At 46.4% G+C, this 25,380-nt stretch overlaps 1 protein-coding gene across 3 annotated transcripts in view; it reads left to right on the top strand.

Annotated features, from left to right (window-relative positions):
• The window catches only part of LOC138296661 (UDP-glucuronosyltransferase 2A2-like), a 426,472-nt gene that overhangs the window by 249,728 nt on the left and 151,364 nt on the right, over positions 1 to 25,380 (top strand). The window contains exon 6 of one of the 3 annotated variants that reach the window (XM_069236020.1): positions 3,812 to 3,878. The exons of 1 other annotated variant lie outside the window; for it this stretch is intronic. In XM_069236020.1, coding sequence (XP_069092121.1) covers positions 3,812 to 3,878 — 67 coding nt within the window. Of the gene's footprint in view, positions 1 to 3,811; positions 3,879 to 3,958; positions 3,984 to 25,380 lie in introns of those variants that run through there. One more of the 3 variants, XM_069236011.1, reaches the window with a different exon arrangement.

Here is a 25,380-nt window from a genome sequence, read left to right as displayed (position 1 = left end):
ATGTACATTTGTGTATACAGAAATGGCTTTCCATAAACTTAAATGGAAATTTACAAAGGTTTTCCAGAAGTACTCCTGGAAAGTTGCCAGTGTTTAACTTTCCTGAAGTACTAGTGGAAGCCTTTATGAATCCACAAAATCATACATGCGTACACTCAAACATAGGAGTATACCAAGGAGTGTAGATTTCCTAATTTCTTGATTAATTGGGCCCTCTGTGTTCAGTCCAATAGTGGAAGGGTACTGTAGGCAGGTTTTGAGCTTGCATCTAAACTCCTCATGGTTAAAAGCATAAGCAATGCATCTACTACTGGACTAACCTCAAGAACGAGATTCACTAGGCTTTTCACCAAAGAAGTTGTATTTTACTCCTGTCTTACGTGCAGGACAGGGGGTAGACATTAGTATAAGCAGTCCCCCACTATTATCAAAGGGAGTCTCCTTCCCTCTTAGCCTGAGGCCACATGAAGCTGAAAAGTGCTTTTGGTGTCACTTTGCGCCTCACTCTCATTTTCAAAAACTTTACGGCATTGCATAGGCTTGTAATGTGACCTCAGGGTGTCTTCAACCGGGGATGGGCTGGTCATTGTTCCTTTAGGCATTTTCTCAGTGGGCTTGAGGCCAGTTTTTGAAGTCCCAGGGCTACATCTGGCCTCTCTCTTGTCTCCCTCTCCTTGAGCTTAATTGCAGTGTGCACAGCAGGCTGCTTCATGAAAAAGCGAGCAAGAGAGAAAGAGAAAGGAAGATGAGAGAAGCAGAGAAGGAGACTGAATGGAATACATTTGGGCATCACACATATACAATTATTCATTATCTGCTAATAGTCAAGCAATTAAGTGTTTATATGTATATGACGTGCTTTAAAATAGGCTCACAGTCTAAAACACTCATTGCTTTCATTCACAGACAGGTTGAAATATGAATACATTTGATTTAGTTGTGAATACATCTATTTTATATATTTAGTTTCATTTTGTGAGAAAATGTCTATTGTGCACAGTTGCTCCCCTTTTTTGCAGAACTATATTGCTCGTGCTGTACCAAGCCGAGGCATTCTGACATGTAAAACATGTAAAAATTGCTAATCCCTGATTGGCATATTGAACTCTCCTAAAAGCCATAGCATATGGTGTAGAAACTAAACACATTTATGGGAAGTTAAATGCCATCTGTGCAGTGCTGCACTTACTGTGCCATCCACTCCTGTGACAAGGAAAACCTGACTTCAGACCTACAAGTGCAGCCTGACTGCTGCAGTTTAAACCTGCAGCCCAATCAGTCAAAATAACCCTTTTGACAGGGAAAAAATATTCCTTTTATATTAAATTAAGAATTAAGGGCCTCGTTACAACCCTGGCGGTCAAAGACAGCCAGGGCTGTTTCGGCAATTGTACCGCAAAAAAGGCTGGCGGTACAATTTTGCCGATTACGACAGCCGCGGTCGCACCGCCGGGACCAGCGGTTTCCCCGCCACGGTCAGCCCGGCGGTTTTAATCCACCAGCAGCACGGCCCAGGGGATTACGAGTCCCCTTCCCGCCAGCCTGTCTACCGCCATGGAAAGGCTGGCGGGAAGGGGAGTCGCAGGGCCCCTGGGGGCCCCTGCACTGCCCATGCACTTGGCATAGGCAGTGCAGGGGCCCCCTGGCACAGCCCCACACTGCTTTTCACTGTCTGTACAGCAGACAGTGAAAAGCGCGACGGAAAAGCACGACGGGTGCAGCTGCACCCGTCGCACGCCCACAACACCGCCAGCTCCATTAGGAGCCGGCTCCCATGTTGCGGCCAACATCCCTGCTGGGCCGGTGGGCGGAAACTCTGTTTCCACCCGCCGGCCCAGCAGGGATGTCAGAATCAGCACAGCAGGAGTGCAGCCGCATTGGTGGCCGCACGCCGGTTGCACCTTGTAATGAGGCCCAAAGTCCTATCTAGGGTTGTAGTCCACAAGGTAGGTTGCAAAGTATTTAAAAGAGGGACATGTAGAACTTTAATGTTGCCATGCCCTAAAAGTGACAAGCCCCAAAAAGCTATTTTCACTGTGGAACACTCTAGTTGTCCTATGAGGAATACTAGGGTACAGATTAAAGCATTCATTATGCTATGTCAGGTTTGTGACAAACTAAGGGGCATATTTAAGAAAAGTGGCACTGCACTTTCCGTCTTGGGAAAGGCTTGCAGAAACTGGACTCCTGATCAGCATGGTGGCGCTGAACTCAGCACCACTGTAGCTGACCACAACTTCGACCCCGCCATGCTGCCAGGAGCCATGTTCCTGGTGGGAACAGCGGTCGGATCACCAGGATGGCGATCAAACTGCCTAGAGTGCGGTGGTCTGAATGCCATTGTGGCATTGGCGGTCCTAGGGACTGCCAATGTCGCAAGTAGGCCATAAGTGTCAGGTTTGATTGCAAAGGAAGCCTTTTTTCCAAGTGGGATATTATAGTGGTGTGACATTGCTTTCGACGATGTCACTCCATGGGAAGTTATTATGTATGTTAAATTAGTCACGCTACTATTTTTTCTAGGTGTTGTGCCCTGCTTAGCTGTGAATTGCCCCTGAATCTCCAGGCTCCATTAACAAAATATTTTCTGACTCCAGACTTAGTTGTGACTTACTCATACATTTACAAGAGATAATATTTATGTGCTTACTTATGAGCCACATTTACATTAATAAGTAAGCATTTCTTACTCCTGGAGAATCACGAATGGCACACAGTTCTGGAATGAGATGCAAAATATCACATAAAGTCTTTCTAAACCCTTTATGGAAACGAAGGCGTAAGAAACAGCAACTCGCAAAATAAGCTTTTTGAATCGGGCGTCGTGAACTATTTAATTTTGCTTTTGCCAGGGCACAGAACAGTAAGTCGGGGATTTTCCACTAGGGGGAGACTTCGCTCTTTGATCTGGTTCAGACTTTTGTAAACGAAATGTGATACACCATTTAGTGACAACCAATCCAGCTCTACGCTTCTTCCTTCTTGGAGTGTAGTTAGTTCTTCGAGGTTGACTCATAAAACTGCATCCGTTTTCTGTTGAACTCATAAAACGGGAGCTTGACATTTTCATTCGTTGCCTTGCTCTTGGCGCTCGTGATCAGTTGGCAGCTCCTTTTCACCCGGGGTAGCGGGACTGTGGAAATAACCGTTCATGCCTGCAGGATGTGTTTTTTTAAGCATTATGCTTCAAATGTGCTTTCTAGGAACAGTATCTTGTGGAAAGGTGCTGGTCTGGCCGGCTGAAGCGAGTCACTGGATCAACATAAAAACACTTCTGCAAGAGCTGTCGCTCAGAGGTCACGACGTTACTGTGTTGGTTCACCCTGGCGCCTTGCTCATTGATTATGACATACCTTCCCCGTACAACTTTGAAGTTTTCACCACTCCAATTACAAAAGAGATTAAAAGTACCGCACTCAACCAATTTCTACACTTCTGGATGCAAGATTTACCTAAACTTTCATACTGGACGTCCTACGGCAAAATGCAGGAACTTTTGGCACGTCTTACAGCCCTGGAGAAACAAGTCTGCGACAGCCTGTTGCTGAACAAAACACTCGTGGAGAAGCTGAGGGCGCAGAAGTTTGATATTTTTCTGTCAGACCCAGTGGTTTAGTGTGGTGGACTACTGGCTGAAATGCTTGAAATTCCTGTCATATACACCATTCGCTTTTCCATGGGCTACACCTTAGAGAGGCTCTGCGGGCAGCTTCCAGCCCCCCCTTCCTATGTTCCAGGCCCCATGGTAGGCTACAGTGACGTCATGACCTTCTTTGAAAGGATGAAAAACATGCTGCTTTACCTTGTTCAGGACGTGATGTTCCTCTCACAGACTGGTGCATTGGTGGATTGGAACCGATATTTCAGCAAAGTTTTAGGTAAGGCAGTCATTCTTAATGGGGAAGCGTGGCATAGCGCTCTCCGGTACGTCTGAAAATGGGACCAGCAGTAAAATGCTGAGCGTGACTACAAGTCGTAAAAAGGTAAGTGGAAGGACTTATTGACATAAATACTTGACAAGGATGTCACGTGAAGGGACGACACGGGAAGTGATGCCATAGCCCTCTCGTAGCACTCACTTTACTTGGCATATGAGGATATTACAGTGAAATCTAAGATGCAAATGTAGCTATATGTATTTAAAAAATAATGCACACATATGTACAATCTTTGGCCCTGATTTATACTTTTTGGTGCAAAACTGCACTAATACAGTTGTGGACCAAAAAGTTTGGCACCGGCTTGCACCATTTCTCTGCACCAGACGGGCACCATATTTATGGAATGGTGCAAGCTGGTGCAAAGGGTAGGCTAGCGTAAAAAAAATGACATGAGTTGGGTGAGGCTGGTGGTATGGATAAGTGGGGTTTGCACCAAAAAATGACGCTAGGCTGGTTAGAATAAAAAAAAAATGACTCTATCCAGATTAGCGTCATTTTATGGTGCTAAACCTATTATGCCACATGACTCCTGCCTTAGAAAAGGCAGGAGTCATGCCCACCACCCCAATGGCCAGCACAGGGGACAAGGGTCCCCTCAGCATTGCCATTGCAACCTGTGCCATGTATGGGGGCCCATTTCACGGCCCCCTATGGCACTTAAAAAAAAAAAAAAAAATACCTACCTGTACTTACCTCGGATGGGGTCCCGCATACTCCGCTATCCCTCTAGTGTGGGTGGGGGTGTCCCTGGGGCCGGGGGAGGGCATCTGTGGTCTTATTCTATGGAGTTCCACCATGGAAATAGGCCCACAGGTCCTCTAATGCCTGCCCTGACCCAGGCATTAAGAAATTGGGCAAAGCAAGCCCACTGCACAGGAGTATAAGCATAACGTTATGGCCAAAGAGTCATTTTTTGCACGGAAACTCCTACCTTGCATCTCATTAAGGCAAGGTAGGTTTCCACGTTCAAAAAATGACACAATAGTGGTGGTGCACTACAATACAGGCCTGAAACAACCTGCAAAATCATGGCTACATGTGCTATGTTGCACAACTTTGCAACAACAAGGGGCATACCAGTGGAACAGACCGAGCCAGACTCAATTGAGGATGGTGATCCCTTACCACCCCTTCACCCAGTAGACAGGAGCAGTGCAGCAGAGGGCAGACAAAGACGTGCTGTCATCACGCGCAACCATATCTGATGTAAGTAATGACAATACCACGTCTATTTTATATATTGCTGTAGGTAACATCTTTATTACCTTGACTTCAAGTAACATATGTGTTAATAGGACATAGCTATGCACTATAGACAAACAGGTGTGAGTAACATTGTCACACTATTAGCATCATACTATAACTGCATTGCTACATGTTAAGCTAGTCCCCTGTACCCCTCAACATTACTTCCTATGTCCACGCACTCCACTGGAGTGCTCAGTGGCCTCGCTGGCACCTCTTGTAGCGGGTTCAAAGATAGTACTGTGTCTGGTACTGAGACACCTAGGATCCATCACAGGGGCTGTGAGACTGGAGAGCTCCTCACTATACCCACCTCCCAGTTCTCTGTTTGTAGCACTCTGTGCTGTCTGCATTGCATCCAGAACATTGGTGATTTGTACCAATCCCTATGCAACATCCAGACTGCAATGTGCCATCTCCACCTGTATGCCCACAGCACGTCGTGATATCAAGTCAGCTGAGCTAGCGAGCCGATTGATCGATCTGCAGAAGCCATCAAACCTGTCCATAAATTGGTGCTAGATGGGTCTAGTGCCAAAGTATAAATATGGAGTTAGTTTTGCACCGAATTAGAGTGAAAAAAAATGACCCTAATTCGGTGCAGAGTATAAATACGCCCCCATGTGTTTATATTTACCCTGTGGTTTCACCTCAATCACTCTTCTTAGGTGCATTGACTAAAATGTCAAGGTGATTGAGTATTAAAGGCAGCAACTCAATCGCTCGTTTAACATGACTGGCACTATCTACCAGATCTGGAGCAAGCATCTTCCCCTTTACTATTTGGCAGGCCATAGTAGAACAGGAGGTTTGGGTCTCACAGTCTCAGCTTGGCTGAGGCTAGGTCAACCAGAACCCAAATAGTGAGTGCCTCCACTTTGAATACACTGAATAAACTCACTTTTATGAAACTTTCTTATGCAAGATGGACCAAGATATCATTGCACAAAATATACTCCTAATAAAATAAGCACTTGTAAAGTGGATGTAAAACATTATTTGTTCATTAACATTAATGAAGAAGCAACTGAAAAACGTGCACGTCAAAGCCTCTGTTCGGCCCATCTCTATTTATACTTTTTCGCTTAGACAAAAAATGCCTAACCAGTCTTTTGATTCCATTTGAAACATCCTTATTGTCTTTTGTTAGGGAAATGCCTCCTTGGCATGGTTACCCCCTGACTTTCTGCCTTTGCTGATGCTATGTTTTGATTTGAAAGTGTGCTGAGGCCTGTTAACCAGGCCCCAGCACCAGTGTTCTTTCCCTAACCTGTACTTTTGTTTTACACAATTGGCACACCCTGGCATCCAGGTAAGTCCCTTGTAACTGGTACCCCTGGTACCAAGGGCCCTGATGCCAGGGAAGGTCTCTAAGGGCTGCAGCATAGCTTATGCCACCCTGGGGACCCCTCACTCAGCACAGACACACTGCTTGCCAGCTTGTGTGTGCTGGTGAGAACAAAATGAGTAAGTCGACATGGCACTCCCCTCAGGGTGCCATGCCAACCTCACACTGCCTATGCAGTATAGATAAGTCACCCCTCTAGCAGGCCTTACAGCCATAAGGCAGGGTGCACTATACCATAGGTGAGGGCACCAGTGCATGAGCACTGTGCCCCTACAGTGTCTAAGAAAAACCTTAGACATTGTAAGTGCAGGGTAGCCATAAGAGTATATGGTCGGGGAGTCTGTCAAACACGAACTCCACAGCACCATAATGGCTACACTGAAAACTGGGAAGTTTGGTATCAAACTTCTCAGCACAATAAATGCACACTGATGCCAGTGTACATTTTATTGTAAAATACACCCCAGAGGGCACCTTAGAGGTGCCTCCTGAAACTTAAACTAACTACCCGTGTAGGCTGACTGGTTCTAGCAGCCTGCCACACTCGAGACATGTTGCTGGCCACATGGGGAGAGTGCCTTTGTCACTCTGTGGCCTGTAACAAAGCCTGCACTGGGTGGAGATGCTATCACCTCCCCCAGGCAGGAGCTGTAACACCTGGCGGTGAGCCTCAAAGGCTTACCCCCTTTGTTCCAGCACCGCAGGGCACTCCAGCTAGTGGAGTTGCCCGCCCCCTCCGGCCACGGCCCCACTTTTGGCGGCAAGGCCGGAGGAGATAATGAGAATAACAAGGAGGAGTCACTGGCCAGTCAGGACAGCCCCTAAGGCAGAGGTCTCCAAACTATTTAATGCCGCGCCCCCCCAGTTGAAAAATAAAAATCATTGGGCCCCCCTCAGAATTTTTCACAATTATTTTATAAACATGGCAATGTTTAAATATGTCTAAACCTATTTAAACATTGCAGTTAGGTACTGTTACCTTTTTAAAACTGCAATAACATCCTCCTGCTTAAAATAAAGGCCTGTTATCTGTATAATATTTATTTTGGCCAGAATCTGGGCCCCCCCCTGGGATCACTTCAGGCCCCCCTAGGGGGGCCCGCCCCCCAGTTTGAAGACCTCTGCCCTAAGGTGTCCTGAGCTGAAGTGACTCTAACTTTTAGAAATCCTCCATCTTGCAGATGGAGGATTCCCCCAATAGGGATAGGAATGTGACCCCCTCCCCTTGGGAGGAGGCACAAAGAGGGTGTACCCACCCTCAGGGCTAGTAGCCATTGGCTACTAACCCCCCCAGACCTAAACACGCCCTTAAATTTAGTATTTAAGGGCTCCCCTTAACCTAAGAATTTAGATTCCTGCAACTTACAGAAGAAGAAGACTGCTGAGCTGAAAACCCCTGCAGAAGAAGAAAGAAGACACCAACTGCTTTGGCCCCAGTCCTACCGGCCTGTCTCCTGCCTTCTAAAGAAACCTGCTCCAGCGACGCTTTCTCCAGGACCAGCGACCTCTGAATCCTCAGAGGACTGCCCTGCTTCAAGAAGAACAAGAAACTCCCGAGGACAGCGGCCCTGTTCCAAAAAGACTGCAACTTTGTTTCAGAGGAGCAGATTTAAAGACCCCTGCAATCCCCGCAAGAATCGTGAGACTTGCAACACTGCACCCGGCGACCCCGACTCGACTGGTGGAGAACCAACACCTCAGGGAGGACCCTCCGGAGACTCCGAGACTGTGAGTAACCAAAGTTGTCCCCCCTGAGCCCCCACAGCGACGCCTGCAGAGGGAATCCCCAGGCTCCCCCTGACCGCGACTGTCTGACTCTAAAATCCCGACGGCTGGAAAAGACCCTGAACCCGCAGGCCCCAGCACCTGAAGGATCGGAACTTCAGTGCAGGAGTGACCCCCAGGAGGCCCTCTCCCTTGCCCTGGTGGTGGCTACCCCGAGGAGCCCCCCCCTTGCCTGCCTGCATCGCTGAAGAGACCCCTTGGTCTCCCATTGATTTACATTGGAAACCCGACGCGTGTTTGCACACTGCACCCGGCCGTCCCAGTGCCGCTGAGGGTGTACTTTTTGTGTGAGCTTGTGTCCCCCCCGGTGCCCTACAAAACCCCCCTCCGAAGACGCGGGTACTTACCTGCTGGCATACTGGAACCGGGGCACCCCCTTCTCTCCATTGAAGCCTATGCATTTTGGGCACCACTTTGAACTCTGCACCTGACCGGCCCTGAGCTGCTGGTGTGGTGACTTTGGGGTTGCTCTGAACCCCCAACGGTGGGCTACCTTGGACCCCAATCTTAACCCCGTAGGTGGTTTACTTACCTGCAAAACCTAACAATACTTTACCTCCCCCAGGAACTGTGAAAATTGCACTGTGTCCACTTTTAAAACAGCTAAATGTGTTTTATGTAAAAAGTATATATGCTACTGTAATTATTCAAAGTTCCTAAAGTACTTACCTGCAATACCTTTCAAATGAGATATTACATGTAGAATTTGAACCTGTGGTTCTTAAAATAAACTAAGAAAATATATTTTTCTATAACAAAAACCTATTGGCCTGGAATTGTTTCTGAGTGTGTGTTCCTCATTTATTGCCTGTGTGTATGTACAACAAATGCTTAACACTACTCCTTTGATAAGCCTACTGCTCGACCATAGTACCACAAAATAGAGCATTAGTATTATCTCTTTTTGCCACTATCTTACCTCTAAGGGGAACCCTTGGACTCTGTGCATACTATTCCTTACTTTGAAATAGTGCATACAGAGCCAACTTCCTACATTGGTGGATCAGCGGTGGGGTACAAGACTTTGCATTTGCTGGACTACTCAGCCAATACCTGATCACACGACAAATTCCAAAAATTGTCATTAGAAATTGATTTTTGCAATTTGAACTATTTTTCCAAATTCTTAAAAGACCTGCTAGGGCCTTGTGTTTGTCCCTGTTTAGCATTTCCTTTTAGAGTTTAAAAGATTTGTGAAAGTTTGAATTAGAACCTAGAACTAGTTTTAGATTCTTAAAAAGTATTCCAACTTTTAGAAGCATAATGTCTAGTACAGAGATGAATGTGGTGGAACTCGACACCACCCCTTACCTCCATCTTAAGATGAGGGAGCTAAGGTCACTCTGTAAAATAAAGAAAATAACAATGGGCCCCAGACCTTCCAAACTACAGCTCCTGGAGCTTTTGACAGAGTTTGAAAAGGCCAACCCCTCTGAGGATGGCAACACAGAGGATGAAGATAGTGACTTGGAGGAAAATTCCCCCCTGCCAGTCCTAACTAGGGAGAACAGGGCCTCTCAAGCCTTGTCTCCAAACATAATAGTCAGAGATGCTGGTTCCCTCACAGGAGGGACCAACCTCTCTGAAATCACTGAGGATAACTCCAGTGAAGAGGACATCCAGCTAGCCAGGATGGCCAAAAGATTGGCTTTGGAAAGACAGATCCTAGCCATAGAAAGGGAAAGACTAGAGATGGGCCTAGGACCCATCAATGGTGGCAGCAACATAACTAGGGTCAGAGATTCTCCTGACATGTTGAAAATCCCTAAAGGGATTGTAACTAAATATGAAGATGGTGATGACATCACCAAATGGTTCACAGCTTTTGAGAGGGCTTGTGTAACCAGAAAAGTGAACAAATCTCACTGGGGTTCTCTCCTTTGGGAAATGTTCACTGGAAAGTGTAGGGATAGACTCCTCACACTCTCTGGAAAAGATGCAGAATCTTATGACCTCATGAAGGGAACCCTGATTGAGGGCTTTGGATTCTCCACTGAGGAGTATAGGATTAGATTCAGGGGGGCTCAAAAATCCTCGAGCCAGACCTGGGTTGATTTTGTAGACTACTCAGTGAAAACACTGGATGGTTGGATTCAAGGCAGTGGTGTAAATAATTATGATGGGCTGTACAATTTATTTGTGAAAGAACATCTGTTAAGTAATTGTTTCTATGATAAACTGCATCAGCATCTGGTAGACCTAGGACCAATTTCTCCCCAAGAATTGGGAAAGAAGGCGGACCATTGGGTCAAGACTAGGGTGACCAAGACTTCCATAGGGGGTGACCAAAAGAAAGGGGTCACAAAGCCTCCCCAGGGGAAGTGTTGAGACATCCAAAAACAAAAATAGTAAAGAGTCTTCTACAGGCCCCCAAAAACCTGCACAGGAGGGTGGGCCCAGAGCCTCTTCACAAACCAATTTTGGGTACAAGGGTAAAAACTTTGATCCCAAAAAGGCCTGGTGTCGTAGCTGTAATCAGCCTGGACACCAAACTGGAGACAAGGCCTGTCCCAAGAACAGTACCACTTCTAACTCCACTCCAGCTAAAACTGGAATGGCCAGTCTCCAAGTGGGATCAACAGTGTGCCCAGAGCAAATCAGGTGTCACACTGAAGCTACATTAGTCTCTGAGGTTGGGGTGGATTTAGCCACACTGGCTGCCTGGCCTCCTAACATGCAAAAATACAGGCAGCAGCTCTTAATTAATGGGACAAGTGTAGAAGGCCTGAGGGATACAGGTGCCAGTGTCACCATGGTGACAGAGAAACTGGTTTCCCCTGGTCAATACCTGGCTGGACAAACTTATCCAGTCACCAGCGCTGACAATCAGACTAAAGTACATCCCATGGCTATGGTAACTTTAGAGTGGGGAGGGGTCAATGGCCTGAAACAGGTAGTGGTCTACTCAAATATCCCAGTAGACTGTTTGCTTGGAAATGACCTGGAGTCCTCAGCATGGGCTGAGGTAGAACTGAAAACCCATGCAGCCATGCTGGGTATGCCTGAACTGGTGTGTGTCAAGACAAGGGCACAGTGCAAGGCTCAGGGTGAAAAAGTAGAGCTGGAGTCTGGAAAAAGGGCCCAGCCTACCAAGAGAAAAGGAAAGTCAGCTGGGAAACCAGCTGCAACACAACAACAAAAAGAGAACCTCTCTTCTCAGGAAGAAGTTCTGCCCTCTGAGGGAACTGAGCCTATGGAGTTAGAACCTTATCAGGTTGAGCTCTTAGGCCCAGGGGGACCCTCAAGGGAGCAGTTGTGTAAGGGGCAAGAAACCTGTCCCTCTCTTGATGGCCTTAGGCAGCAAGCTGCTGAAGAATCCAATGGCAAAAAAACTGGAACACATAGGGTCTATTGGGAAGATAGGCTCCTGTACACTGAGGCAAGAGATCCCAAACCTGGTGCCACTAGGAGAGTGGTAGTGCCTCAGGAGTTCAGAGAGTTCATACTGACCTTAGCCCATGATATTCCCCTTGCTGGGCATTTGGGACAAACCAAGACGTGGGAGAGACTAGTCAACCACTTCTACTGGCCCAATATGTCCCAGAAAGTTAAGGAGTTTTGTGTCTCCTGTACCACCTGTCAAGCCAGTGGTAAGACAGGTGGACATCCAAAGGCCCCCCTCATTCCACTTCCAGTGGTGGGGGTCCCCTTTGAAAGAGTAGGTGTGGACATAGTGGGTCCACTTGAACCTCCCACAGCCTCAGGAAATATGTACATCCTAGTATTAGTGGATCATGATACGAGGTATCCTGAAGCTATTCCCCTTAGGTCGACTACTGCCCCTGCAGTAGCCAAGGCCCTCATTGGTATCTTTACCAGAGTGGGCTTCCCTAAGGAGGTGGTGTCTGACAGAGGTACCAGCTTCATGTCAGCATACCTGAAAACACATGTGGAATGAGTGTGGAGTGACTTATAAATTCACTACACCCTATCACCCACAAACTAATGGCCTTGTTGAGTGATTCAACAAGACATTAAAGGGCATGATCATGGGGCTCCCAGAAAAACTCAAAAGGAGATGGGATGTCCTCCTGCCATGTCTGCTCTTTGCTTACAGAGAGGTGCCTCAGAAGGGAGTAGGATTCTCACCCTTTGAACTTCTGTTTGGCCACCCTGTAAGGGGACCACTAGCTCTTGTGAAAGAAGGCTGGGAGAGACCTCTTCATGAGCCTAAACAAGACATAGTGGACTATGTACTTGGCCTTCGCTCAAGGATGGCAGAGTACATGGAAAAGGCAAGTAAAAACCTTGAGGCCAGCCAACAGCTCCAGAAGTTTTGGTATGACCAAAAGGCTGCACTGGTTGAATTTCAACCATGGCAGAAAGTCTGGGTTCTGGAGCCTGTGGCTCCCAGGGCACTTCAGGACAAATGGAGTGGCCCTTACCTAGTGCTAGCGAGGAAGAGTCAGGTCACTTACCTGGTGGACCTGGGCACAAGCAGGAGCCCCAAGAGGGTGATCCATGTGAACCGCCTTAAGCTCTTCCATGACAGGGCTGATGTGAATCTGTTAATGGTAACAGATGAGGATCAGGAAGCTGAGAGTGAGCCTCTCCCTGATCTTCTTTCATCAGACCCTAATGATGGCTCAGTAGATGGAGTGATCTATTCAGACACCCTCTCTGGCCAACAGCAAGCTGACTGTAGGAAGGTCCTGCAGCAGTTTGCTGACCTCTTTTCCCTAACCCCTGGTCAGACACACCTGTGTACCCATGATGTGGACACAGGAGACAGCATGCCTGTCAAAAACAAAATATTCAGACAGTCTGATCAAGTTAAGGAAAGCATCAAGGTGGAAGTCCACAAGATGCTGGAATTGGGAGTAATTGAGCACTCTGACAGCCCGTGGGCTAGCCCAGTGGTCTTAGTCCCCAAACCTCACACCAAAGATGGAAAGAGAGAGATGAGGTTTTGTGTGGACTACAGAGGACTTAATTCTGTCATCAAGACAGATGCCCATCCCATTCCTAGAGCTGATGAACTGATAGACAAATTAGGTGCTGCCAAATTCCTGAGTACCTTTGACTTAACAGCAGGGTACTGGCAAATCAAAATGGCACCTGGAGCAAAAGAAAAGACAGCATTCTCCACACCTGATGGGCATTATCAGTTCACTGTTATGCCCTTTGGTTTAAAGAATGCCCCTGCCACCTTCCAAAGGTTGGTGAATCAAGTCCTTGCTGGCTTGGAGTCCTTTAGTGCAGCTTATCTTGACGATATTGCTGTCTTTAGCTCCAACTGGCAGGATCACCTGGTCCACCTGAAGAAGGGTTTGAAAGCTCTGCAATCTGCAGGCCTCTCTATCAAGGCATCCAAATGCCAGATAGGGCAGGGAATTGTGGTTTACTTGGGACACCTAGTAGGTGGAGGCCAAGTTCAGCCACTCCAGCCTAAGATCCAGACTATTCTGGACTGGGCAGCTCCAAAAACCCAGACTCAAGTCAGGGCATTCCTTGGCTTGACTGGGTACTATAGGAGGTTTGTGAAGGGATATGGATCCATTGTGACAGCCCTCACAGAACTCACCTCCAAGAAAATGCCCAAGAAGGTAAACTGGACTGTAGAATGCCAACAGGCCTTTGACACCCTGAAACAAGCAATGTGCACAGCACCAGTTCTGAAAGCTCCAGATTACTCCAAGCAGTTCATTGTGCAGACAGATGCCTCTGAACATGGGATAGGGGCAGTTTTGTCCCAAACAAATGATGATGGCCTTGACCAGCCTGTTGCTTTCATTAGCAGGAGGTTACTCCCCAGGGAGCAGCGTTGGAGTGCCATTGAGAGGGAGGCCTTTGCTGTGGTTTGGTCCCTGAAGAAGCTGAGACCATACCTCTTTGGTACTCACTTCCTAGTTCAAACTGACCACAGACCTCTCAGATGGCTGATGCAAATGAAAGGTGAAAATCCAAAACTGTTGAGGTGGTCCATCTCCCTACAGGGAATGGACTTTATAGTGGAACACAGACCTGGGACTGCCCATGCCAATGCAGATGGCTCTTTCGTTTGGGGGGGGGGGGTTGTGTAAGGAAATGCCTCCTTGGCATGGTTACCCCCTGACTTTTTGCCTTTGCTGATGCTATGTTTTGATTTGAAAGTGTGCTGAGGCCTGCTAACCAGGCCCCAGCACCAGTGTTCTTTCCCTAACCTGTACTTTTGTTTTACACAATTGACACACCCTGGCATCCAGGTAAGTCCCTTGTAACTGGTACCCCTGGTACCAAGGGCCCTGATGCCAGGGAAGGTCTCTAAAGGCTGCAGCATAGCTTATGCCACCCTGGGGACCCCTCACTCAGCACAGACACACTGCTTGCCAGCTTGTGTGTGCTGGTGAGAACAAAACGAGTAAGTCGACGTGGCACTCCCTCAGGGTGCCATGCCAACCTCACACTGCCTATGCAGTATAGATAAGTCACCCCTCTAGCAGGCCTTACAGCCCTAAGGCAGGGTGCACTATACCATAGGTGAGGGCACCAGTGCATGAGCACTGTGCCCCTACAGTGTCTAAGAAAAACCTTAGACATTGTAAGTGCAGGGTAGCCATAAGAGTATATGGTCGGGGAGTCTGTCAAACACGAACTCCACAGCACCATAATGGCTACACTGAAAACTGGGAAGTTTGGTATCAAACTTCTCAGCACAATAAATGCACACTGATGCCAGTGTACATTTTATTGTAAAATACACCCCAGAGGGCACCTTAGAGGTGCCCCCTGAAACTTAAACCAACTATCCGTGTAGGCTGACTGGTTCTAGCAGCCTGCCACACTCGAGACATGTTGCTGGCCACATGGGGAGAGTGCCTTTGTCACTCTGTGGCCTATAACAATGCCTGCACTGGGTGGAGATGCTATCACCTCCCCCAGGCAGGAGCTGTAACACCTGGCGGTGAGCCTCAAAGGCTTACCCCCTTTGTTCCAGCACCGCAGGGCACTCCAGCTAGTGGAGTTGCCCGCCCCCTCCGGCCACGGCCCCACTTTTGGCGGCAAGGCCGGAGGAGATAATGAGTATAACAAGGAGGAGTCACTGGCCAGTCAGGACAGCCCCTAAGGTGTCCTGAGCTGAAGTGACTCTAACTTTTAGAAATCCTCCATCTTGCAGATGGAGGATTCCCCCAATAGGGATAGGAATGTGACCCCCTCCCCTTGGGAGGAGGCACAAAGAGGGTGTACCCACCCTCAGGGCTAGTAGCCATTGGCTACTAACCCCCCCAGACCTAAACACGCCCTTAAATTGAGTATTTAAGGACTCCCCTGAACCTAAGAATTTAGATTCCTGCAACTTACCGAAGAAGAAGACTGCTGAGCTGAAAACCCCTGCAGAAGAAGAAAGAAGACACCAACTGCTTTGGCCCCAGTCCTACCGGCCTGTCTCCTGCCTTCTAAAGAAACCTGCTCCAGCGACGCTTTCTCCAGGACCAGCGACCTCTGAATCCTCAGAGGACTGCCCTGCTTCAAGAGGAACAAGAAACTCCAGAGGACAGCGGCCCTGTTCCAAAAAGACTGCAACTTTGTTTCAGAGGAGCAGATTTAAAGACCCCTGCAATCCCCGCAAGAAGCGTGAGACTTGCCACACTGCACCCGGCGACCCCGACTCGACTGGTGGAGAACCAACACCTCAGGGAGGACCCTCCGGCGACTCCGAGACTGTGAGTAACCAAAGTTGTCCCCCCTGAGCCCCCACAGCGACGCCTGCAGAGGGAATCCCCAGGCTCCCCCTGACCGCGACTGTCTGACTCTAAAATCCCGACGGCTGGAAAAGACCCTGCACCCGCAGCCCCCAGCACCTGAAGGATCGGAACTTCAGTGCAGGAGTGACCCCCAGGAGGCCCTCTCCCTTGCCCAGGTGGTGGCTACCCCGAGGAGCCCCCCCCCCTTGCCTGCCTGCATCGCTGAAGAGACCCCTTGGTCTCCCATTGATTCCTATTACAAACCCGACGCTTGTTTGCACACTGCACCCGGCTGCCCCAGCGCTGCTGAGGGTGTACTTTCTGTGTGGACTTGTGTCCCCCCCGGTGCCCTACAAAACCCCCCTGGTCTGCCCTCCGAAGACGTAGGTACTTACATGCTGGCATACTGGAACCGGGGCACCCCCTTCTCTCCATTGAAGCCTATGCATTTTGGGCACCACTTTGAACTCTGCACCTGACCGGCCCTGAGCTGCTGGTGTGGTGACTTTGGGGTTGCTCTGAACCCCCAACGGTGGGCTACCTTGGACCCCAATCTTAACCCCGTAGGTGGTTTACTTACCTGCAAAACCTAACAATACTTTACCTCCCCCAGGAACTGTGAAAATTGCACTGTGTCCACTTTTAAAACAGATAAATGTGTTTTATGTAAAAAGTATATATGCTACTGTAATTATTCAAAGTTCCTAAAGTACTTACCTGCAATACCTTTCAAATGAGATATTACATGTAGAATTTGAACCTGTGGTTCTTAAAATAAACTAATAAAATATATTTTTCTATAACAAAAACCTATTGGCCTGGAATTGTTTCTGAGTGTGTGTTCCTCATTTATTGCCTGTGTGTATGTACAACAAATGCTTAACACTACTCCTTTGATAAGCCTACTACTCGACCACACTACCACAAAATAGAGCATTAGTATTATCTCTGTTTGCCACTATCTTACCTCTAAGGGGAACCCTTGGACTCTGTACATACTTTTCCTTACTTTGAAATAGTGCATACAGAGCCAACTTCCTACATCTTTGTTCTGTAATTAACTATATTTAGGTTAAGCAAATATATGAATTTTCAGTCTACCTTGTACTACCACGGAGAGTAATAGTCGTCTGGTCAACCTGGGAAAAATTGGGACAATTCTCCATTAAGTCAATGGCATTAAACTATTGAACTTGAAAACAGGACTGACAACAGCATCCTTTAAAAAAAAGTTAGAAGAATCAAATAAAACCATCAATGAATTTAAAGATTATTTGACTCAACGCAAACGTTCAAAATTTCAAAAAGACCTGCAAAAGTTTTCACTTGAAAGAATATATCTGTGGAACAAGGAAGATTATGTCCCAAAATCTTCCAAACCCTTCGATACATCTTCAGGAGGATATACGTGCTCTGACTGAGATACTGACCCCGCACAAACATCATGCCACAGACGTCGCTGGCGGGACACCCAAAGGAATAGTTGGAACCACACACATGTGGTTCCCCAGTTCCCTCCAATGAGTAGTCAACCATGGGGATGGACTCCCCATTACGGGCCCCCCACTCACTTCCAACCCCCAATTTACCCTCAACCGCATGCACCCTGGGCCTATCCCAATGTTCCTTTTTTAGAAAGAGGCCAGGGAAGAGGGAGAGGGAAGAAGAAAGGAGTAAGCTGGAGACCAAGGGAAGAACAAACAGAAACCGAAACTCCCAGCACAAGCAAGATCTGACAAATAAGTCAACCACAGTAATTAATCTAAGCCAAAAGACGCTAAAGGATAACAACCTAAAAGCCCTGGAGAAGGGCCTTGGCTTTGTCCCCACACCTAAACTAGCCATCTTTAAATTGAGAATTGAGGTGGCAGAGTTCTTCCAAAAAATTAGACTTAAGACCTACTTTTTAGAGCACCCTATTGCTAACACTGGACCAGATAAAAATACTGGGCTACGACCCAATTCAAAATGTATCCCTCCAAGTAACCAAATGCCACCCGAGGTACTGGCCTTTGAGAAATCAGTTAGTCGGAAAATCAACAACTTACGAGAGACCCCCACTGATAAATTTCAGAACATAAGCACTCAGGAATTAACAGCTCTACGGGATCTCACCGCAGACACCTCAATAACTGTTAAACCAGCAGATAAAGGGGGTGCCACGGTGATAATGCTGACCGTAATGTACAATGAGGAGTGCTCACGCCTATTGGAGAACACTCATCATTATAAAAAAGTCTCCAGAAACCCTACCCATGAGATCCAAGAAGAAATAGCCTTTCTAATATCGAAAGGTTTAGACAATAGATGGCTCACCAAACACGAGGCAGCCTTCCTAAAACAAGAGAACCCCAAAACACCTTACTTCTATATATAACCTAAAATACACAAAAACAAACACCCTCTTCCAGGGAGGCCAATAGTATCCAGGATCAGGTCCATTCCAGAGCCCCTTTTGCAATTTTGCGACTGGTTCCTACAACTGTATGTGAAGCAGATATCAACATATCTAAAGGACACAAAAGATGTACTCAATCTTCTTGACGGCCTAGAATTTAACAAAGAAAAAGAGCACTTGATAACCTTGGATGTTGAGTCCTTGTAGGAAGCTACCCTTGAGGTGATCTGTAACCTTTTAAAAAATAGTGTCTGGAACTCTATAACTCCTCCTGAGTTTATTTTAGACCTTGCACACAAAGCACTTACAAGAAACTTTTTTGAATTCAACAAAAACCACCATTCAAGTACACAGAACTTCGATGGGCAGTACCTTTGCCCCAAGTCTGGCATGTCTTTACGTAGACCACTTTGAGAAATAATTTGTCCTAAATGAAGATAATCCGTACTATGACCAAATCAGGACACTCACAAACTGCAACAGCAGAAATGTCAACTATATGATAAAATGCCCTTGTCAAATCATGTATATCGGCATGACCACCAAGAGAGTGGGAACACGCATCTGCTAACATCGAAGTACCATTAGATGCCGACGGGATGCAACCCGTTTAACAGATCATCACATTCAGAGCAATCATGATCCTGATGACATAGAGTGGTATGTCATAGACAAACTCAGCAAACCGACTACAAATATGAAATAAAAACTGCTATACTATGAACAGAGATGGGTATGGAGGCTGCACACAGATACCATGGGACCCAATGATAATATCCAATGGTCTGCCCTGTAGACCCTTAGTAACACTTCCCTGTCTTCTACCCAGCTTTCACTCATCCCTCCCTCTTCTCCACATCCCCTACCCTGCCCTGCCCACCTCTCTTCCTTCCCCCCTCACCCTTGTTTCCTTCATGTCCCTCTTCTTTTTCCTCCCACTAGTCTCTTCCCTCCCTTTCTCACATCCCCTGCCTGGCCGTCGCCCCCCCTGCCCCTACTGTTCTGTTCCCTGTCTCCCCTTCTTTTCTTGTCCTCTCCCCACTTTTCCGCCCCTCCGCCACTCCCTCCATTTCTCCTTCTTCCGCTCTGTTCTTTCCTCTCAACCCCCTTTTTCCTTGTCTTTCCCCTTCTTTTTCCTTTTTTCCCTATTTTCTTCTTTTTTTTCCCTTTTTTTGTCCTTCTTCTTCTTTTTTCCTGTCCTCTTCCACCCCCAAACCCCCCTTTCCCTCCCCCTCCTTCCCCTCCCTTCCCTTGATTTCCCCCAGCACATAAGTATTTTTGGGTCCCCCACCCCCTGATCCGGGGTTGGACCCATTACTTCCAACTCCTCTAACAGGAGCAGCTGCCTTGCGGAGCCCCTGCTCGGGCTCCCGGTTGCTATAGCAACCTTCCGACAAGCAGTCCTCCAACTGCTGGGATTTCATTTCCCAGCATTCGGAGGCCCAGGCAGACGCACCGCGTCTCCTGAACTAATTACATCACTTCCTTCCAGCCCGCCCGGCTGCCGGGTACTCGCGTCCTTGGCGGACGGGTACTCCGGAAGTTTCGCAGCAACAACGTTACAGCTGAGGCACATGTGAGCGCAATTGGCACTGATGAGCCCACCGGGATTCTCCATTTATAGCCCGCCGCACTCAGGCCTAATTGAACAAGTAGCTGGGACACGGACCACATAGGTGCACGATCATGTTGCTGCCTTTGGAGTAGTAAGTCTGTAAGTCCCCCAGTGGGCCCCCGTTGATCCTCTGATTCTTTTTTGAGATAAGTATCCTTGTATGTTTGTCCAGTAATTGTTTTTTTCATTATAAGTGTGTTATTTAGTTACTAACCCTCCTGCAGCAGATTGACATAGTGTTATTACACAGCAGTCTTCTTTTCCCGCATAAATAACCACTCCAGAACTACCAGTACTGATTTGGTATACCGTATTCTAATAATTAAGCTTGTTAACACCCCGCTTGCATGTGTTAGCTTTATTTTTAGCCTTTCTTAGCCATGTTGTAATCCGTGTCTCCCCCATAGAGTGTGTCTACAAGGGGCAATCCCACTCCGTCAGTTCCCAGACCAGAGGCTAACCGACTTTTTCATGCAGGGTAAGACCAAGTAAATAGGCTTCCTTTTCCAAAGACCTTAAAACTCTTGCATGTGTATGTGTGTATTTACCACGGCATGATACTGACACCCTTAGTGTGCTGTGGTGTTGAGTGAAGTGGCACAGATATTTCACGACCTTTTACTTTTTATCTCATTTCTTTTTTAGGCCATACCCCCTTAATATATCCAGGTAGGCCTATTTTCTTTGAGCACTTACCTTTCCCAATGAGCATTCAGCTCTGCTCCTCACCTTTAAGGATCCTTGACCCTGATGAATGCCCCAGACCTTTTTGGCTCTTAGTGTGGGCAGAAACATGTCGGTCCCCATCTTTTAGACACCTTGAGTCCTCATACTCAAAGAAGTCCCCTCCCACGTTTTTACTTTTACCTTCAAACACCAATATTACATTTCCTAACCAAACAGGTGATTTGTAAGGTAATTTTATCTTTCACTACTCTTATCTGGATCCCTTGTATTATCCAGTAAGATAAAATCTCAGCACTCCCTCTGAAGTTCTTTTAACAACGAGGTTGAGTTCGCACAGGTAGTATCATCTTACCTGGGTGGGGCTAGGTGGTCATATGATGAAGCATGACACTATAACGCGTGTGAGATCCCCAGTCCGTAAAGGGAACTCCCTCATAGGTCTAGCCACCCGTCACACCCATACGTCCACTTTCATTACGGCAATCGCTTAACCAGCGTACATTGAACAGGCCATAAGAGACTTGTTCTCCCCTACACCACCACACACACTTTGTGTCTCTGCAGTCTCTAGCTTAAATTGGAGTTAGTGTGCGGTTGTGTTACTCCCGATATTCTCTCTTTGTGTTATAATAATTAAACTATTGATTTCTGGCTACTCACCTGGGCGCTATTTACTTCAGTGTCCACCTCTCATCCATCAGAGCTTTGACAGTTCGCTGGCTGAGGTCTTTAGGCCTCGCTCACGATAAGCTTGAAAACGGCCCCAGCTAGTTCTTTAAATTGTGAGCTACACTGGGACTTCCTCACAATTCTGTTCATTGCAAATCCCGATCCTGGCCTCCACTCTTACTCTCTCTCATGACGAGTTATTTTCCCCTTAGCACTAGCTTGAACTTTCCATTGATGATACCATAGGAGTCTTCAGTTCTGTCAGACAGCGGAACATTATGCAGAAGAGCTCAAATACTAAGACATGTTGGAAAGATAAAACAGTAAAAGAGTAAAAGTACCTCCAAGTAATAAAAAATTTTTTACAGCAAATAAAATACTGATATACATAATAAATATGCAGATAAAAGAGTTTAAAAAGAAAAAAAACAGCTGTCATAAGGATAAAAAAAAACAACAAAAAAAACAGATACATATGTGGCATGCGGCCGCAAAGGACTAGCTAGCCGCCTGAATAAAAAGGAAAAAACTGTCTCTCATCAACAACCTTGATACAACTTGCGATATCTCATATTACTTTTGCCATCAGCCAGGGAAAAATCACAACAATCATAAAACCTATATGCATAATAAATGGATAAATAAGCTTAAATACAGTAATCAATTGGGGACAAGTTAATTTGTTGTTTTAGAAAACGAGTACGAATGTACCATGCGGCCGCAAGGAACTTGCTGACCGCATAGATTAAAAGAGGAGAACTATCTCTCGTCAACATCCTGTGTGCAACTTTGCAGTGTCACAAGCCCATGATCCTACAAACTGGATGAATCCACTTCCGCTGCGCAATCCCATAAGCTGGGCAAATCAACATGAAATGTACTATAGTTTCAGGAGTACAATTGCAGCTGGGGCATAGATCAGATGTCCAAACAGGTCGCCAGGTACCAGTAAGGGACTTCAATGGTAAACACCCGTACCTGAAGCGGGCATATAGACTTTTGCTTCATAAATTGGGAATTTAATCCAGGAAGGGTTCAAAATGGGGATACCATTTGAAATCAAGAAATTGTGATGTCAGTCGACCATATGACATGCATAACACATAGTTGTTCCTAACATAGGACCAGTAGACTGATTTCAAATGTTGCTTCTGAACCCTCCCTAAGTTATGGGGATGGGTTCAGAAATCCCCAAGTCCCAGAATATGGAACCACCTCAAAACATGCTTGAGACAGGGGATAGAAAGTGCATTCAGTCTGCCTAGGATGTCTTGTAGAGATTCCTTATATACGGCTAACTCAGGGGTAGTCCAGATGTGCACCCAAAAAAGCAAAGGTCTAAGCACTATTACATCAGAAATACGGGGGAACCCGAGATCCAGAAAAACTGGAATCAATGGTGTATTACAAGGGCATGCAAGAAGAGCCCTTGTGGAGTTATTTTCCCCTACAGATAATTTGCTAACATTAGAGAATCCCCAGACCTCAGCAACATAAGATGCCGCACCCTGCACCGTTGCTAAAAAAATCTTAATAGCTGGAGAACCAGCTTTTACAATTGTAAAAGAGCAGAATGACCCCAGATCTATACTGAAGAAACGCGGCGCTCTTGTAAACTTTTGCCTCCCATTGCAGACTGTTTGTGATTCTTACTCCCAAGTAATCGATAGAACATACCTTACTTAGGGGAGCCTCATTGAGTGAGATAGTGCATCTCCTAGTGGGGCCCCTACTAAAAATCATAAATTTAGTTTTGCTAGCATTGAGCTCCTATCCATTGTCTGCACAGAATGCACTAAACCCGTCTACCAAGCCTTGAAGACCTATAGGGGTTTTGGAGATCAAAAGTGAATCATCAGCAAATAGAAGGATCGGGATTTTTTTATAATTCTAGGAGGGGGCATCGTTTTGGCAAGCGGACACAACTTGTACCACTTCATTAATGAACAAGGAAAAAAGAGTAGGGGCGAGGACACAGCCCTGTCGGACCCCCCTCCTAAGGTCTATTCGATTAGTAAGTTCTCCCTGATTGCCCCATCTCACTCGAGCATAAGTGTTCTCATGCATCCTGTATATTAGGTGTACTAAGTTCCGCGGGGTACCGATTTTGCGCAAAATGTCCCATAACTTCCCTCTGGGGACCAGGTCGAAGGCGGATCTTAAATCCACAAAAGCAACATACAAGTTTTGTTTGGCTAGAATGACATATTTCCAGAATGGAAGGGAAAGCCTAAAGACCTGGTCCATCGTACTAATATTTTTAACAAAAACCAGCCTGGAGTGGGGATAATACCTGGTTGTCTTGAACCCATTCCATGAGCCTATCTAGGACTTGCTTAGCAAAGATTTTTTGGAGATTGTCGGTCAGACTAATTGGTCTGTAATTGGAAGGTAGACCTACATCGCCCTTTTTGTACATGGGAATTATTTCCACCCCATACCAGGTTTCCGGGATAGGGCCACCTGCTGCTATAGCATTTGATAGCGTGTTTATATACCAGACCCAAATGACAGGTTCTGATTTGAACAAATCCCCCGGTATCTTATCGGGGCCAGGTGCCTTAGCCGGTCTTAAGTAATTAATAGCAACTGTGGTTTCAGCAATTGAAAAAACAATGTCCTGTACAGAGCCATCAGTAGATGTTCTACAATCACCAACCCCGTAGCGCAATCCAGCCTGAGATGAAGACATGGGGTCCTGTTGGACGGGTAAGGCATAGAGCTCAGAGAAATGGTCCACCCATCTTTCGTGCTGGATATGCATACTGATAGTACCATTACCCCCTCTGTATCTACTGGCCAACAGCTTCCAAAAAGACCCATTATCTTGGTTCTTAATTGCATCCAGAATCCTCTGCCAGATAGCATGTTCCCAATCTTTCGTGGCTAGTTCCAAGGCCTTGTTGTACCTAAGCCTAGCATCTCTGATCATCCCCTGTGATTGCGTATTAAGGGCTGATTTTAAACTGAGCTTCACATCAATACAGTCCTTATTAAACCATTCCCTAGAGTGAATATTATCGGGGGAGTACCTAGAAATGGTTTCCTTAAAGAAAATGCCCTGTAAGGTACTAGCCATTTCTGCATGGATACTCAGGATTCGAATGCTGCTGGCCTCTTGCTCGTCAAAACTAGAAAGTAATTTTTTAAAAAGATGAATAGATTTTCTTAACCAAATTTGGATTTGACATTACTTTTGGCCAGCTAACACAAGTTTGTCTATGATTCAGTAGGGGGCTCGGAACATCAGTGGTCCCAGAGTTCTGGACTCTCCCAAACACGTGGCTAGTTAAGGTAAGACATAAAGGGCTATGGTCACTATCATGACAGGGTTCTACCTTCATATCTAGAGTGCTGGTCCAAAGCCTAATATCCACCAGGAAATAATCAATAACACTGAAAAAGGGCCCTCGTTTGAAGGTGGAGGCAATGTCTAAATCAGATCTGGTACAGATTACATGCTCTTAGTCCAAATCTAAAACAAAGTGAAGTCAACTGTAAAGCAGCACATGAACCGGCAAGTCAATACAAAAACTTCAGCAAGAGGGGAAAAAAAAAGCAAAATATGGAAAGAGACGTTTCCAATAAGAAGGGGGCATAGGCGGAAAGGGTGTGGATTCCAAACAAACCTAGCACTGGAAGAAGAGAAGGATATGCACACATTGGGACATGAGATCTAATTTGCAGGAGACTAAAATGGGACATGATTCACCTTGGTAAATTTTGAACAGGTTAATCTTTAGAGCTTTTTGAAAGGCAAGATGTTCGGGGCTAATTGCAACAGTACAGGGGTGAGAGTTCCAGGAGGATGCTCTTAGTGGTACTTTTGTGTATTATTACGGCTTTATATTGAAACTTCACCAAACTGTGAAATTAAATCCATACCCGAAGGTCTCATTATCTTTGCTGCGGTGATTGTCCTGATGTTGTTAGGGTTAAACCTCACAATAGTGGGAGATTAAAGCATGCCTTTGTCATTTAGATCTTACTTCTTCACAGATTTGAATTTCCAAGTTCTGTGGTTTCAT

The sequence above is a fragment of the Pleurodeles waltl genome, chromosome 1_2 (assembly GCF_031143425.1).
Source record: "Pleurodeles waltl isolate 20211129_DDA chromosome 1_2, aPleWal1.hap1.20221129, whole genome shotgun sequence".
Taxonomy (NCBI): Eukaryota; Metazoa; Chordata; class Amphibia; order Caudata; family Salamandridae; genus Pleurodeles; species Pleurodeles waltl.
The sequence above is the reverse complement of the archived record's forward strand: the minus strand, read 5'-3'. Positions and strand labels throughout refer to the sequence as shown.